At 37.9% G+C, this 18,788-nt stretch overlaps 1 protein-coding gene across 16 annotated transcripts in view; it reads right to left on the reverse strand.

The window, feature by feature from the left end:
• The window catches only part of CEP112 (centrosomal protein 112), a 551,317-nt gene that overhangs the window by 406,426 nt on the left and 126,103 nt on the right, over nt 1-18,788 (reverse strand). For 15 of the 16 annotated variants that reach the window (XM_031657708.1, XM_031657706.1, XM_031657712.1 and 12 more), the window contains one exon: nt 15,509-15,652. The exons of the other annotated variant lie outside the window; for it this stretch is intronic. In XM_031657708.1, coding sequence (XP_031513568.1) covers nt 15,509-15,652 — 144 coding nt within the window. The remainder of the gene's footprint in view (nt 1-15,508; nt 15,653-18,788) is intronic. 16 annotated transcript variants of the gene reach the window in all.

The raw sequence follows: 18,788 nt of genomic DNA on the forward strand, positions 1-18,788 counted from the left end.
CACTTGGAAAACTAGGTTGGACTTCGTGAATTGATGTAACTTGTAAGCATTAATAATAATAGGCATGATATTAGGAACTCAGGTTCTTAATCATGGGAAAATGAGAAAAAAATGCATTTGTTGGCTATGGAGTAAGAGGAGACAGGGAGAGTAACCGGCAGGTTACTGGAAGAGTCAGGAATGAGGCAACAATGGCCAGGACTCAATTGGTATCTGTGGAAACAGAAGGGAAGAAAGCAGATCCAAGACAATTTTCAGAGAAGTAAAATGGATGATTCTGTAACATACTAAACAAAGGAGATGAAAAGTGGGGAAAAACATAAATCTTCCAGATTCAAAATTTAATGTGCCAACAGAATGATGATGATGCCAACTGACAAGGGGAAATTTAGGAAAGGGTATTATTTTGGTATTAATTATCATAGATATGATTTTCTATAAGTCTTAGAAAATATAAAATATTCCATGGTGTTTTCATTGTACAACATCTATTGATATAAGAAATCAGTACTGGAGATATAAATGTTGGAGTTTTACACACAAACTTAATTTGAAACCTTGTAGGAGTTAAAAATTAAAAAGTGTTAGTATTAGGCAACTACTTAGTATCCACAGTTCTCCTATGGCAAACTCGTATGGCAAAAAGAGCAACTAATTTTATCTTATTTCACAAACTTCTTATGAAAATATGTCCTATTTTCATAAGAAGAATAATTTATCCACGAAAATAGGACTATTTTCATAAGAAGTTTGTGTGCCACTGCACTCCAGCCTGGCCAACAGAGCAAGACTGCGTAAGTCTTAAAGATAGAGTTTATGATTTATGACAAAAGGTGCTTAAGTCTTAAAGATATATACATTTATGATTTATGAAGTTATAAATCATCAATCTTAAAAATAAATTCTGATAACATTTTTACAAACTGAAAACTCACAAGCCACTAGAAGATGTGAACATTGTCAGCCTCTCTAAAGGCTTATTAGTTACCCTCCACCCGGAGTTAACCACTCTTTTGACCTCTATCAGTATAAATAAATTTTGTCTTTTTTCAAACTTTGTATAAATGGAATCACAGAGTATGTAACTCTTTTGGGTCAGGTTTCTTCATGCATATTATATGCCTATGGGATTCATCCATGTTGTGGAATGTAAGAGTAGTTTAATTTTTTTCAATACTATATATAGCCATGCTAAAATAATTTATCCATTCTATTGATGAGTTGTCTTCAGTTTTTGACTATTAAAAATAATGTGGCTATGAAAACTCTCATACATGTTTTATGATGCATACATGCACAGATTTCTTTTGGTTATACATGTTGCAGTGAAATTGCTGTTGTAAGATGTGCCTATGTCAAGTCTCAGTAGTTACTACCAAAGAGCTTTCCAGTTTTACAAAAATCTGAACTCCTTACAGCAGCGTATGAGACTTCAAACTATTCTGTATCTTTGTCAAAACTCCGTACTGTGATCTTGTTTGTTTTTGTTAATTAACCCTTTTTATAGGTATGTAGAGATACTGAATTGATTTACATTTCCCTGACTATTAATGACTTGAGCACCTTTTTAAGTGTTTATTAATCACCTGAATATCTTCTTTTGTGTGCTGCCTATTCAAATATATTGCTCTTTTTTATTGAACTGTTCTCCTTGTTGATTTTTTTCTATATTTAAAATGCAAGACCTTTATTGAATAAAGCAATTGCAGATATCTTCTTCCATTCGGAATTGCCTTTTCCCTTTCTTTTTTTCTTTTTCTATTTTTTTTTTTTTTTTTTTTTTTTTTTTTTGAGACATAGTCTTGCTGTGCTCTGTTGCCCAGGCTAGAGTGCAGTGGTGCAATCTCAGCTCACTGCAGCCTCCACCTACTGGTTCAAGAGATTCTCGTGCCTCAGCCTCCCGAGTAGCTGGGAGCCTGCGCCAACCACACTTGGCGAATTGTTGTCTTTTTAATAGATGCAGGGTTTTGCCATGTTGGCCAGGCTGTTCTCAAACTCCTGGTCTCCAACTCCTGGTCTCAAGTGATCTGCCTCCCTTGGCCTTCCAAAGTGCTGGGATTACAGGCATAGGCAACCATGTCAGCCTCTTTTCCCTTTCTTAATGATACCTTTGGTGACCAAAAGGTATTACTTTTAATATATTCTAATTTATTAGTATCTTTCTTTAAGGTAAACATTTAATTTCCCTTTTAAGAAATTTTTGACTAGTCCAGGCCAAGAAGATATTCTAAGATTTCCTCTATAAGGTTTACCATTTTATCCGCACATTTAATTCTAGGACGTTCCTAAAATGGGTTTATTAAATGATGTGAAGGTTCAAGATGCATTTTTTTCTACATGAATATTCAATTGACCAATTTATTGAAAGAACCACTTTTCACAGTAAATGGCTTGCTAAAAAAAAAAAAAAAGTAAATAATTGTCATTTTCATTAAAACTATAACCCTATATTACTAGTCCCCAAAATTTAAAAGAACAAGGATAAAATGATTTTAGAATTATTATATAATGAATATACATTGAGAAACAAAAAATATAGCCATCACCAAAATAAGTATTGTAGGAAATTACAACTTTTGTCAAACAAGGAAAAACAGTATGTTTGACCTAAGTAGCAAATACAGCAGTGTTTAAATGTTAATTTATGAAAAAAAAAAACTTTAAGCAAAACAGCATATAGCAGGTCCTCAAATAACATCATTTCATTATAATAATGAGAAAAAAATTTTGTTTCATTATATGTCACTTCACTTATAATCAGTTTCCAAAAACCTATCAATGACATTAAATAAGGATTTACTGTATACACAGGCTAGTATATACTGTATACACAGGTCGGTATTTCCTTGGTCTGTCAGGTGAGAGGGTGCAAAAGAAATGATACCCCAACAACAACATGCATACCTAGCACATAGATATTGGTTTCCAATACCATTTCTCCATATAATCCGTACTGATGGGGCCATGTCCAAGAAGCACAGAACCCAAATGAAAGAGCTCCCAATGGCCAAAGCTGGAACAATTTGAGCAACAAAATGAAGAAATATTGGCTTATAACCCAAAGCATAAGATAGATATCCACATTTTCATACTAGTATAAATAAAGAATAGAATAAATTGATAAACAAGGGAGTAAAACTCCCTACTTCTTAAATGGGGTACCAAACGGTAACTTCCTTTCAAGGAGTACAGTATGAAAAGGTGGGAAGTAACTTTACACTGGAGAAACCTAATAAACACTACGTCAGCCAGATGATCAAAATTAATATGCACAGGTATGATGTCATGTAAATAATATGTATTCATGGCTGGGCATTGTGGTTCACACCTGTAATCTCAGCACTTTGGGAGGCGGAGGAAGGCAGATCACCTGAGGTCAGGAGTTCAAGACCAGCCTGACCAACATGGCAAAACTCTGCCTCTACTAAAAACTACAAAAACTAGCTGGGCATGGTGGCATACACCTGTAATCCTAGCTACTTGGGAGGCTGAAGCAGGAGAATCGCCTGAACCCAGGAGGCAGAGGTTGTAGTGAGCTGAGATAGTGTAACTATACTTCAGCCTGGGTGACAGAGTGAGACTGTCTCAACAAAATAAAATAATAATAATAATAATATGTGTTCGTGATATGATGTGATAAGAATAGCACTTTACTTCTGAGATCTTCCTGCCTAAATCCATAACCCCAGTCTAATCATGAGGAAACCATCAGACAGTTTCTACTAGATGAGCATTTTACAATATGCCTGACCAATCAATATCCTCAAAACTGTCATGGTGATAAAAAACAAGGACAGTCTGAGAAATTATCACAAGCAAGAGGAAAGTAAGGAGCCATAACAACTAAATCTCATGTGGTATCCTAGATGAGATCCTGGAAAAGAAACAGAACATTAGGTAAAAATGAAGAAAATCTGAATGAACAAAAGACTTTAGCTAATAGTGTATCAATATTGATTCATTTATTGTGAAAAGAGTACCAAGATAAGGTAAGATGTTATCATCAGGAGAAACTGAGTGCAGGTTATATGGGAATTCTCTGTACTATCTTCTTAAATTTTCTGTAAATCTAAAACTATTCAAAAAAAGTGTCTATTTTTAAATGGCCATCTTATTCAACATGATGAATTGGTGTTATTTGGAGATTTTCTGCATTATAATCATTGTGAGCTTGGGAGAAGAAATGGTGATAGAAACTATAAAATCAAATTCTAGCTATCTCAGTGCGTCCATGAGTAGTTCCATGAATTATCATATGTCACTACTAACAATAGTTAAATATTTCAGATGTCTAAGGCTTTTGGCACTCTTTAAAGTAAAGGATCTTAACCTACCTTAACCTACCATAGAGGATCATGGATGGAATTCAGACTGTTGCTGAATTTTAATTTTTCTTTAAAGTTCATTTTCATTTTCACCACCCTAACTGAAAGTTAACACTTCCCTTCAATTGTGAATGTAGTCATCAGACAAAGGTAGCATTAGCAATACCTGGAACAAATAGAAATCATGGATATTTTTATAGTTCATTACACTACTGAGCAATCACTATATATTGTTTACCTTCATCAGAAATTACTATCAGGCCTACTGCTAGATTTTTATATTTACTGCATTAATTTAGAAGCATATGTATTACTTTACTGTAGTTTTGATTTATGAATATTTTAACAACTGTAACTCAATACAATTTTTCTTTGTAAACTTTTATTTTTAAAATACTATTCTGAGAAGGACTACATAGAATTTACCAGATTCCCAGCAGGGTCCATGGTACAAAAAATGTTAAGAACTCCAGTAAGAAAGCCTAGAATCTCAATAAAGCCACCCACAGACCTTCGGTTTATCTAAACCCTAATGTCAATAGAGCCCTATCATTTTACAGCCTTCATCTTCCCAAGCATCTAGCAAGGAAGCTATACTTTTTATAATTATGTTTTAATATTTGTTTAAAAAATCTATTGTTTGCATATTTTCACTAAGAGTTTCTCATACGAAAATCCCTGCCAATACCAAAATGCGTAAGTCTCATAATCTATACAAGTGTCTGCTTACAATAAATGGCAATAAGACAACACAAGACTCAACAAAAAAGAAAAAAGCCTGAAAGAACAGCAAAACAGAGAAACTGATTCTCATTGACAGTCCCGTCTTTCATCTTAAGCCAGGCCTTGAACTCTACCTTGTTTAATTATTAAATCAGGAGCTGCTCAGCAAAACCTGTCTACTTTTGACGTTTCTTAAATTCAATCCTGCTGACAGACTCCGTCCATTTTTCTCTATATTTACTAGTATTACCTATGACAAGGTCTGAATGCTAATTTTTAAAATTCAACTTTCATTAAAAATAGAATGAAGGTTCTCTGACAGGTACCTCTTGGCTCCAAAGCATGACTTTTCTTTTTATCCCAAACTTATAAAAATTAAAAATTCCATTGTGAATGATATGTCTCTCAATATTATTTAATAAATAAAGTATACCTATGCGATAAACATCAAAGCAATATATTTTACAAATTTCCATTGCAGGCCAGGCATGGTGGCTCATGCCTGTAATCCCAGCACTTTGGGAGGCCAAGGTGGGTGGATCACGAGGTCAGGAGATCAAGACCATCTTGGCTAACATGGTGAAATTCCTTCTCTACTAAAAATACAAAAAATTAGCTGGGTGTGGTGGCGGGTGCCTGTAGTCCCAGCTACTCGGGAGGCTGAGGCAGGAGAATGGTGTGAACCCGGGAGGCGGAGCTTGCAGGGAGCCGAGATTGCGGCACTGCACTCCATCCAGTCTGGGCGACAGAGCAAGACTCCGTCTCCAAAGAAAAAAAAATATTTCTGTTGTAATATTATTTAATATCTTTGTTAAATATAGTCACTCTGTGAAGATTTAGAATGTTGAAATAATGAAAACGTATTTTAGATTTAAATTTGTTTTTTGTTCATGGCTTTAAATATCAAAGAGCTATCTTATACCCACGTACACGGCAGCATTATTCACAACAGCCAAAAGGTAGAAGCAACTCAAGTGTCCATCTGCCAATGAATGGACACACATGTGGTACATGCACAGAGCAGAATATTATTTAGCTTTTAAAAAGAAATTTTGACACAAGCCACAACATGAATGGACCATAATGACGTTATGCGAAGTGAAATACGCCAGTCACTGAAGGACAAATACTGCATAATTCCACTTATATGAGTTTCCTAGAATGGTCAAATTCGTAAGAGACTGAAAATAAAAAGGTGGTTGCGAGGAACTGAATGAAGAGGGCAAATGGAGAGTTTATTGTTTACTGGGTACAAAGTATTAGACAGGAAAGAAGACAAAATTTGGAGCTGGATGGTAGTGACAGTTGCACCACAATGTAAACATACTTAATGCCAACGAACTATATACTTACAATTATTAAATTGGTAAATTTCATGTTATGTCTATTCAATAAAAAAAGAATGAGGAAAAAGAATCTGACAATCGATTTATTTGTATCCTAAATATATAAAATGTTCCTATAAATCAAGGAAAAGAATAACTGAATTTAAAATCAGACAAAGGGGATGAATTGGCAATTTTAAAAGGTCAAGAAACGTAAGAGCAAAAAGGGAAATGGAAATTAAAATAATACATTTTTCAAGTTAGAAACAAAAAACAATTTTTTTCGAAACAAGGTTACACTCTGTCACCCAGGCTGGAGTGCAGTGACGTGATCATGGCTCACTGCAGTCTTGGTTTCCTGGACTCAAGCAATCCTCCCATCTCGGCCCCACAAGTAGCTGGGACTGCAAGTGTGCACTACCATGCCCAGCTAATTTTTGTATTTTTTGTAGAGATGGGGTCTTGCTGTGATGCCCAGGCTGGTCTCAAACTCCTGGGCTCAAGTGATCCACCTGCCTCAGCCTCCCAAAGTATTGGGGTTATAGGAGTGAGCCACCATGCCTGACCAAAATATTTTAAAATTTGGTAAGTCCAAGTGTTGGCAAGGATGTGAAGACAATTCCTACTCTTGTTGAGCAGTGTCATAAACTAGTATAACCACTTTGAAAAGCTTACTATGGATCCAGAAATTAAACTCTTAAATACATAATACCTAAAGCAGTGATTTTCAAATCGTAGGTCTCAACCCATATGAAATCAAGTTGTAAATCACAACCCAGCAATTTTTAAATGAAATTAAACAAAATGAAAAGAACAGAATATGTTAGAGTAAATGGCCAATAGTAAAAATGAAAGTTTTGTTTGAGTTATAGATATGCGGACAGATGTGTGCTCATATGTGTACTTGTGTATGTCCTGGGCATAATTTATAAAATGTATTCCTTACTGGGAGTCATGGTCAAAAATGAAATGAAAGCCAATGGCTTAGAGCAGCAGTTCTCAAAGTACAGTCAACAAGCTCCTGAGCTTCCCAACTATTTCTATAATTAGATGAAGACATAACTTGCCTATTTCACTATCATTTCCTCACAAGTGTACAATGGAGTTTTCCAGAGGCTACATGACACATGATATCACAACAGAATAAATGCAAAGACAGATATGAGAAGCCAGCTGCCTTCTAAGCCAGAGGTTAAAAAGTTGTTTTTGGTTTTTTTTGGTTTTTTTTTTTAGACAGAGTCTCGCTCTGTCACCCAGGCTGGAGTGCAGTGGTGTGATCTCAGCTCACTGCAAGCTCCGCCTCCCAGGTTCACGTCATCCTCCTGCCTCAGCCTCCCGAGTAGCTGGGACTACAGGCGCCCGCCACCACACCCAGCTAACTTTTTGTATTTTTAGTAGAGACGGGTTTTCACCATGTTAGCCAGGATGGTCTCGATCTCCTGACCTTGTGATCCGCCCACCTCGGCCTCCCAAAGTGCTGGGATTATAGGTGTGAGCCATCTCACCTGGCCAAAAAGTTTTTCAAAATATAGTCCCCAAAGAAAGCATACACCACACTAGTGTGTTTAGCTACTAAAAATGGGTCCCAAATTTGACTCTGAGCAACCTAAACAAAATAGAAAACATGACCATTCACAAGGATCTTGCATGCACGTATTAAGCTCTTCTTTTTAAATCCAATGATTTAATTTTCAATATTTTCATTTATAAGTGATAACATAATTAAAACAAAAATTATATCACATTTTTTACCTATTGTTGTGAGCTGAATTGTGTCCTCCAAAAAGATAGGTTGAAGGACAATCCCCCGTACCTATGAGTGTGGCCTTATTTGGTTGGAAATAGGGGCTTTGCAAATGTAAACAAGTTAAAATTAGATCATACTGGATTAGGGTGGGCCCTAAATCCAACAACTTCTGTCATTATGAGAAGGCCATGCGAAGACACCGAGACACAGAAATACACAACGAAAATGCAAACGTTGACAGAGGAGGACTGCCATGCTGCAGTTGTAAGCCAGAAAATGCCGAGGACCACCCGCAGCCACCAGAAGCTCCAAAGAGACAAGAAGAATTTTCTTCTCCCAGAACCTTCAAAAAAAGCAGGTTCCTGTTGGCGCCTTACTTTCATACTTCAGGCCTTCAAAACTGTGAGGCAATAAATTTCTGTTGCTCTAAGCCACTCGGTTTGTGGTCATTTGCCACAGCAGCCCTAGGAAATCAACATATCTATCAAATTGGCCAACTTTCATTTTTTGGGGGTTTTTGTTTTTTGTTTTTTGTTTTTTTTTTGAGATGGAGTCTCACTCTGTTGCCCAGGCTGGAGTGCAGTGGCATGATCTCAGCTCACTGCAACCTCTGCCTCTCGGGTTCAAATGATTCTTCTGCCTCAGCCTCCTGAGTAGCTGGGATTACAGGCACACGCCACCATGCCTGGCTAATTTTTGTATTTTGAGTAGAGACAGGGTTTCACCGTGTTGGCCAGGCCGCTCTGGAACTCCTGACCTCAAGTAATCCGCCCACCTCGGCTTCCCAAAGTGCTGGGATTACAGGCGTCAGCCACTGCACCCAGCCTGTTTTTAATTAAAAGACCCACCCTTGGTTTGAAAATGTAGAAGAATGCATACTCACATATATTTTCAATGAGAGAGTAATTTTATTATGTAGATATTAATCTTTTTCTTTTTCATCATCTTTTCTAAAGTTTCAATAATGAGCTTGTACATCTTTTGCAATAACAAAAACTTTCATTTTAAAACCACTATTGTCACCATTATTTAACATTTTTCTGTAAGTTCTAGTCAGTGTATGATAAATTATAAAATATTTGCTACATACATGTAAAGGGTTGAAATTTCTAACATACATTTATTCTTGAGTCTTTTATACAGCAGAAATATAAAACTTTCTAAAACAAAAGTTTGAGACTCAGGAATAAATATTACAAAAGATGTCCTAAAGACCCCAGAGTTCTGTTTTCTTTATTAACTTGGTAAATTGATTCTAAACGTACAATCATCCCTTGCTATCTGTGGGAAACTAATTGCAGAACCACAATACCAAAATCCAGAGATGCTCAAGTCCCTTATGTCAAATGACATAGTACTTGCATATACCCTACACACCTCCTGTTGTATATTTTAAATCATATGCAGATTACCTACAATATGTCTAATACAATGTAAATGCTATATAAATAGCTGTTATGCAGTATTTTTATTTGTATTATTTCTATTGTATCATTTTTATTTTTTTTAATTTTTTGAATATTTTTATGTGTGGTTGGTTGAATCACAAATGAGGAACCCACAGAGCCAAACAGCTGACTGTATTTGTAAAAGGAAAGGGCCCAGAGTGGCCAAGACCCTTCTGATGAACAAAGAAGGAAGACTTCCTTATCAGGCATCAAGAGTAATTATGAAGCTATAATAGTGATAACAGTACAATCATTGCAGAGCCAGAGAAATTATCCAATGTTCACATACATGGAAGTTCAATATATAAGAGGAGGTATGACAGATCAATGAAGGAAGGAGGAATTACTCTAAAGTAAAGCTGAAAAAATAAAGTTATCCACATAGAAAAAAACAAAATTAAATCTCCATCTTGTGTTAGTCACAAAAACTAACTCCAGAAGGATTAAGGCCTCAATGTTAAAGGCAAAATTTTTTTTTTTTTTTTTTTTTTTTTTTTTGAGACGGAGTCTCGCGCTGTCGCCCAGGCTGGAGTGCAGTGGCGCGATCTCGGCTCACTGCAAGCTCCGTCCCCCGGGTTCACGCCATTCTCCTGCCTCAGCCTCCGAGTAGCTGGGACTACAGGCGCCCGCCACCGCGCCCGGCTAATTTTTTGTATTTTTTTTTAGTAGAGACGGGGTTTCACTGTGGTCTCGATCTCCTGACCTTGTGATCCGCCCACCTCGGCCTCCCAAAGTGCTGGGATTACAGGCGTGAGCCACCGCGCCCGGCCAAAGGCAAAATTTTAAAGTTTTTCATAGAATATACAGGTAACCTTGCACTTGCAATAGAGACAGAATTGTTTAACAAGACATAAAAACCACTATATTTTTTTTTTTTTTGAGACAGAGTCTCACTCTGTTACCCAGGCTGGAGTGCAGTGGCACGATCTCGGCTCACTGTAACCCCTGTCTCCTGGGTGCAGGTGATTCTCCTGCCTCAGCCTCCCGAGTAGCTGGGATTACAGGCATGCATCACCATGCCCGGCTAATTCTGTATTTCTAGTAGAGATGGGGTTTCTCCATGTTGGCCAGGCTGATCTCGAACTCCTGACCTAGGCCTCCCAAAATATTGGGATTACCGGTGTGAGCCACCGCGCCCAGCCAAAAAAGCACTAATTATTAAAGACTTATAAATTTGACAAGTTAAAATAAGAACTTCTTTCATCAAAAGACCATCTCTCCCTCCAAATTCTATCAGCTGATGTATTACAATCTAGGAGACTGTCTCTCTCCAAAGCTGTATTTCTCTCCCTTATGATTACAAGGCTTGCTGATTGCACACGGGAATTTGCAAAGGAGAGTTCAACAGTGGTCATGTGCTATTGTGGAGATCTCTCCCTGAGGTTCACCCCATTCTTGCTACTTGAACAGACTCTAATTGACCAACACAAGGACCTGGTCTTCCAAGTTTTCCCCAATATGCATAAGAATAACTTACAAACCCAAGGGACATGGGCTCACAGTCCAAAATACCTAGATATCGGCAAAAAAACACTATGAAAGAATGTCAGCAGTACTTGCACATATATAATAACATTATCATCTACATTACCATTCGTAATACACAGCACACCATGATTCTAAAGATAAATTATGAGAAGAGATGAACTAATAATTTTAAATAAGCTTAATCAATAAAGAGTCAAATGAGGCCAGGTGCAGTGGATCACATCTGTAATCCCAACACTTTGGGAGGCCAAGGTGGGCAGATTACCTGAGGTCAGGAGTTTGAGACCAGCCTGGCCAATATGGCAAAACTCCATCTCTACTTAAAAAAAAACAAAAATCAGCCACGTGTGGTGGCGTGCAGCTGTAATCCCAACTACTCTGGAGGCTGAGGCAGGAGAACTGCTTGAACCTGGGAGGTGGCGGTTGCAGTGAGCCGAGATCGTGCCACTGCACTACAGCTGGGCGACAGAGTGAAACTCCATCTCAATAAATAAATAAATAAAGAGTGAAATGAAAATACTAGGTATAAAAAATAATCGCTGAAATAAAAAGCAATAGATCCTTAAGCAGGAGTAACTCTACCAAAGAATTAACTGATGAGAGTAAGATCAGAATGAGAAACTATCATAGAAATAAAGAATAGGAAGAAAACACAAAGAGATAGAAGACATAGCATAAGACCTAAGAGGTAGAAGGGAGAGATCTTTTCAAAGAAATAATGATTGTAAATACACCGCTCAGAACTAAATTAAAAAACTCAAATTTAAAGGGCTCAAAATAATGCCAAAACGTCCATTAACTAGAGACATTATAGTGATATTTACATATATAAAAATCAAAGAGATGATGTTCAAAACTGCTCATCTCCTTCATACTTGAAAATCAAGTGGGGTCACATTTTTTTCTAATGTTTATTTTTTATTAATAGATGTGGCGCCAATTTCTTCTGGCAATGGATATTAAGGTAAAGAAATCTAAAGGTATTTAGTATTTTTTCTCACATTAGTGACTTAATTTTCTATTGTTTTTTCTTTAGGGTAGGGGAATGAGGAGAGGATGGTGGTGCTTTACAATATGGACACTCAAGGGATTCTAGAGCCTCAAGGACTCCCAGGGATCTGTCCACCACACTTGGCCAGTTGCCGTTGTAAAAACCTCAATTGTGCCTGAAGTCTCCCAGTCCAGACAGTGTTGTATTCTCTCCAGAAAATAACCCAATGTCTTCTGCTGAGTTGTAGAAGAGACAATCTCATGCTTCACAAAATGGGGGAGAAGATATAAAGATTTTGTCATATTTTTGTTATTTTATTATTTTTAAAAAGTTGTATTATGGGATATTTCAAATATCTACAAATTACAAGGAAGAGTATAATAAATATCCTTGTACCCAGCACTCCAATTAAACATCTACCTGCTTCTTAAATAAGACTTCTAACAATTTATGTGTTGAAGGGCCACTTATCACTCCTCTTCCAGAGATGCCTGGAGCCCCTGGAGGTCCCATGATGTAATTAGTCTTGCTTCTCAGATTTCTTCACTGCTGATTTAGGGTTATGCTTTCTTGAGCCTGCTAGATGAATTTCAACAAATCCATTGCCTTTCCAACTCCAAAAACTGCATTGCTCTCTCATTGTCTTTGTCCATCAGGGCTTATGCCTTTTTCTTTACCCTATTCCTATCATTTCCATGGAAGGGAATGGAGAACCAAAAAATTTTCACCTCTTCATCAAACAAATGTGTTAATTTTTTCTTTTTTTGGATCCACTGCCCAAGCTGGCATCCAATAGCACAATCACACCTCACTGCAACCTTGACCTAATGGGCTCAAGTAATCCTCCTGCCTCAGTCTCCCAAGTAACTGGGACTACAAGCACACCCCACCGGGCCTAGCTAATTTTTTTTTTTTCCAGAGACATGGTCTCGCCATGTTACTCTGGATGGTCTTGAATTCCTGGGCTCAATCGATCTGAACACCTCAGCCTCCCAAAGTGCTTGGACCTTCTTAAACTAAGTCCTTCTTTTTTCATTTGTATGTCTCTCTTGATTGTCATTCTTGTATGTTTCATTTTTGAACATAATATTAACAATGATCTGTGGGCTTATTATTGTGTAACTTAATTTATGTATATTAATATAATATTTCCAACAACTTACATTATATTGTACTACTGTTATTCTGTTCCACAAATAAGAACAATTAACATCTGAAGAGCTTACACGACACCCAAGCTATTAAGGACTTGGGATTTGAACCCACAACTGTCTGACCCTGAAGTCCAGGTTCCACACAACCGTGCATACCACTTCTCATTTCTTTTCCAATGTGAGGTAGGCCTTAGTGCCTGTGTAAGGGTGCAAGGTAACACACTCTAAGATGTATGTGTGATATGCCTGGGTAATGACTCTTGTTCAAATTCCACAGCTTTAAATTCAAGAAAGTACTTGGACCAAGCCAGGCTGGCCTGGGGAGGTTGTAAATGGTAAATGAGACAGAGCTCATACCTGGGATATATAACACTGGACCATTCTATGAGGTCATATTACATACAGATGCTCCTTGACTTAAAATGAGATTATGTCCCAATAAACCCATCATTAAGTTCCAAATATCACTAATTTTAAAATGCATTTAATACACCTAAACTACCAAACATCATAGCTTAGCCTGGCCTATCTTAAATATGCACAGAACATTTACATTAGCGTACAGATGGGCAGAATCACCTAACACAAAGCCTATTTTACAATGAAGCATAGGGTATTTCATGTAATTTACTGAACACTGTATTGAAAGTGAAGAACAGAATGAATGTACCGATAGATGGTCCCCAACTTACGATGGCATGACTGACACGACTTTGACTTCATGACAGTGCGAAAGCAATATGTATCACTTTAAGTACCCATGCAACCATTTGGGGACATAAGCCCATAGTAAATTGAGGAGCATCTGGTATTCTACTAAATGCATCTTACCTTTCCACCAACATAAAGTCAAAAAATTGTAAGTCAAACCATCGTTAAGTAGGGGACGATTTGTATCAGTAACAAGACCGATGCAATGCACTGGCCGCGGACATGAGGAGCTCTGATCCACGTGCAGAGTAACCTTCCAGCAGAACTGTTCCAGGCTTATGGATCTTAGGATGTAAGGCAGGTTCCTAAAGAGCTGAAGACAGTCACTTCCTCAGACCTAGACTCCACGGCCATATATAATCAATGAACAGTCTCTTTGGGGGATCCTCTATCTCACCCTGACCAGTGTCATGGGTCTCTCTGCTGTGTAGCCTGACTGTGGTGACCTCCTTCTGAATTATTTCAGTAAGGAACATTTTGGGCTTACCCATGTGACGTCTATGTCTGGTTCCTGAGTCAATATGATCTAGTAAGAACACTGGTCAGAGTGGTCACACTACTCCAATCTCCCTCTTTGATTTCCTTCACATGAGCATTATTTTCAGAAAAACAATCAAGTCTTTATTTAAAAAAATGAAACAAACAAACAAAAAAAGACAGAAAAGAAATGGCCAGGCGTGGTTGCTCACGACTGTAATCCCAGCACTTTGGGAGGCCAATGGGGGCAGATTGCTTGAGCCCAGGAGTTCAAGACCAGCCTGGTCAACATGGCAAAACCCTGTCTCTACTAAGAGTATAAAAATTAATTGGATGCTGTGGCATGCACCTGTAGTACCAGCTACTTGGGAGGCTTAGGCACAAGAATCACTTGAGCCTGGGAGGCAGGGTTGCAGTGAGCCAAGACTAAGCCACTGTACTCTAGCCTGGGCAACAGAGCAAGACCCTGTCTCAAAGGAAAAAAAAAAGAAAAGAGATTATCTCTGAACTGAAAGTCAACGGAAAAAAAAAGAAGAAGAAGAGGAAAGATTTATAAAGGCTTCTGAGGGTTAAAAAAATAATAAATAAGGCTAGGTGCAGGGGCTCACGCCTGTAATCCCAGCACTTCCGGAGGCCAAGGAGGGTGGATCACAAGGTCAAGAGTTCGAGACCAGGCTGGCCAACATGGTGAAACCCCGTGTCTACTAAAAATATAAAAACTAGCTGGGCATGGTGGCAGGCACTTGTAATCCCAGCTACTCAGGAGGCTGAGGCAGGAGGATCATTCGAACCCAGGAGGCGGAGGTTGCAGTGAGCTGAGGTCACACCGTTGCACTCCAGCCTGGGTGACAGGGCGAGACTCCATCTCAAAAAACAAAAATAAAAAAATAAAAAATAATAATAACACATAAAAAGCAGCATCAAACACTCTAGAGTCAAATCCCTCACAGACTTCAAGGGTCTGTCCATGGACACACATAAATCTGTATGGAGTAGGAAGGTAAAGTTTTTCTTTTGATTCCGTAACACCTTTCTACACCGTGCACATCCGGGAAGCATGAGGACACGGAAATTGAGAAGACAGGTTCTAAAATGTCAAGAACAGGTTTAAAGACTCACTGTGGACTGTGTTTGCGCCATATATTCACTCTCCATTTTATTCAGACGCACATTTGTATCCTCAAGCAATTCTTGAATGTTTTCAGTGTGTCGCTTTTGAAGATCAAACTTTTCCTGTTCCATTTCTGCTACAGCATTGTGAAGCTACATCAGGAAATCAAGAGTTAACTCTTTTACTACTATGGAATTGACTATTTTGTAATTCAGGGGAAAAATGGTTTCCTATATTCCTCTATTTATATATATGATGACCTGAACACCAAAAGATATTAAAAACCACCAATAAACATTCAAGGTAAAGATATCATATAAAAAGCAGGATAAGAAATACTTAATTTTTCCTTTACTTTCCTGAATTGAAAATTTTAATGGATTAACCAATATTAAAAGGAATTATCTGCCTCAGGTAGAAATGGTAAATAAACCAGGCAGATAACACAAGTAAACAACACTAGTATTAGTCTGAAATGAGAAAATAGAAACATTATAATATTGTTACTTATTAGGAATATTATCTCACTGACCCCATTATTCATCCTATTTGCATGGAATTTTGTACAACAGTAATGTTAAAAACTGCTTTCTCTCCTACCCACACCTCAAACAAGAAATTACTTCTAGTCATTCCCTAATCTATACAAAAACAGATAAAAAGATCACAGTTATCAACCAAACAGAGTATGGGTAGGGTGACTAAGCAGAATTGTATACTATATGTACACAGGTCTTTACTTATTTTAAAAAATCATTATGTATACACTGTTTAAATGGATGAGGCTTTAAAATTTTTACACAAACTAAGGTAAGGAAAATAAAGGCAAATACAGGAGGTCCAGAGAAGCTTCAATGGACAACTTCCAAAAGGGGTTGAAAATCTGTGCTCCCAGCCTTGCGGGCCTTTCCTCACTTATCTTAATGGGGGTACAATTCTAACTTCCATTCCCTGCATCAACCCCACACCTACCCAACAGGTGAAGAGACCAGGAGTCCAAACAATCCAAATGATATATTTGGCTTTTTGTTTTTGTTTTTGTTTTGAGATGGAGTCTCACTCTGTCACTCAGGCTAGAGTGCAGTGGTGCAAACTTGGCTCAGTGCAATCTCCACCTCCAGGTTCACTTGATTCTCCTGCCTCAGCCTCCCAAGTAGCTGGGATCAAAGGTAGCCACCACAACACCTGGCTAATTTTTTTATATTTTTAGTAGAGTCAGGGTTTCACCAGGTTGGTCAGCCTGGTCTTGAACTCCTAGCCTCAAGTGATCCACCCACCTCAGCCTCCCAAAATGCTAGGATTACAGGTGTGAGCCACCGTGCCTGGCCCCAAATGATATATTTGATTCACTACCTATAAATAGGGAAGAGAGAAAGGACACAATACAGGCAGTGCGGACTCTTACTTGAGTAGGAAGACACTGGAAGGACAGGGAAAACCTGTGACAGATGGAAGCTAGGGCAGAATGCAGGCAATAATTATGATATTTGTACTGGTAAAGGTCTCAAGAACTCTTCTTCTAGTTTCTAGCTGAATAGGAAGAATGAGGATGCTCAGCAATAGCCATATAGAAGACTCCGGGATTTTGCAAGTTTAACATACACAGTTTTGGTTATTTGCAAGTGGTCCTCAAATTCCCTGATGTATCTAATTTTTAGTTTTGCTGAAATAAACATCGTAAAGCAGTGTTAGGTCTGTTGTTCAAAAGTGAGTCACGTAGCTGGTACACTGCACCCAAATCTCAGTGCTCCTTCACAGCTGTTGAGTGACATGACAGTAACTCAGATAATGGGCTCTAAAGGAGTCACTTAGAATTTTACAGTTGTACTTACAGGAGCAATTATACGATGTAGTGGTTTCTTCATGTTATGGTCTCCCAAAGTCCCTAGAACATATGCCTGCCGAATGTCAAAAATCTAATAGCCCATCAACACTTAGTGGTTTCTCACGTGTATTCCACAGTTGTTTTATAAAGGAACTGTCGCTGTTGGAGGGGTGTCTGTAAGTCAGTCTACAACACTCATCCAAGGAATTTGCAGTTGAGACTACAAGGGTAAAAATGGCACTGGCAAAAACAAGTATGCTATTACTTGGCTGATGCGTATGAGGACTAGATAGGCATCTGGTCTAATAGTCTAACTATATTATTAATAAGTATTCATTCAACAAATTTTATTAGTACCTGCTATGTACCAGGCATAATGCATCAGGGAGCACTTTCCCAAACCTAACAATGAATTGGAGTCCAGGTCACTCAGTCTAGGAGGTTTTAAACAGCAAATATTCCTTTGAGGGATAAACTATTTTAGTAGAAAATATTATTAGGCTATAGGATACAAATCCTGCTAGAGTTGATGAAACCACAGGATATAACAATGAGTTGATCCATATGAATTCTCAAGAAGAATTTTTACCCAGAGTTTGATAATGGGCACAGGAGACACAAATGCCCTTCCCAGCATCCTACATATTCGTCTTTAACCATATAGTTGGCTCATGCCAGAGGAGACCCAGAGGCAACAGGAATCTGTCCCAAAAAAAGGGAAAAGTATTATAAAACCCCACAGGTCAATGGCGCAGCCACTGTGGAAAACACTTTGGCAGTTCCTCAAAAAATTTATCAAAAAGATAAACAGAGTTACCACATAACCCAGGAATCCTACCCCTAGGACTACACCTAACAGAATGTAAAAACACACACAATGTTCACAGCAACATTATTCATGATATCCAAAAGGTAGAGTCGACTCAAATGTCTATCGACTGATGAATGGATAGGCAAAATGTGGTCTATCCATACAACGCAATATTATTTGACCATAAAACTGATTGAACTATTGATTCATGCTACAGGAAGGGTGAAACTTTAAAATATTATGGTAAGTGAAAGAAGCCAGTCACAAAATGCCACATATTGTATTATTGCATTTATATGAGATGTCTACAATAGGCAAATCTATAAAGACAAAAAGTAGATTGGTGGTTGAAGAGCCTGGGGTGTGGGGAGTGGTAACTGATTGCTGATGGGTAAAGGTTTCTTTCTCAGGCGATGGAAATGGTCTGCAAATTATATTGTGGTGAAAGTTGCACAACTTTGTGAATACATCAAAAAAACAATGAATTGTATACTTTAAGAAGGTGAATTTTATGGCATGTAAATCATAACTCAATATTTTTTAAAGGCCCACAGATTAGAACAGCATAGTATAGTCAGGTAACTGGAAAACGTATTGACAGCTGGGGCAAAAGTCAAGACAGGAAGAAGGATTGTGAGAAAAGATGAGGCTT

Source organism: Papio anubis, chromosome 17 (genome assembly GCF_008728515.1).
Source record: "Papio anubis isolate 15944 chromosome 17, Panubis1.0, whole genome shotgun sequence".
In the NCBI taxonomy this organism is placed as follows: domain Eukaryota; kingdom Metazoa; phylum Chordata; class Mammalia; order Primates; family Cercopithecidae; genus Papio; species Papio anubis.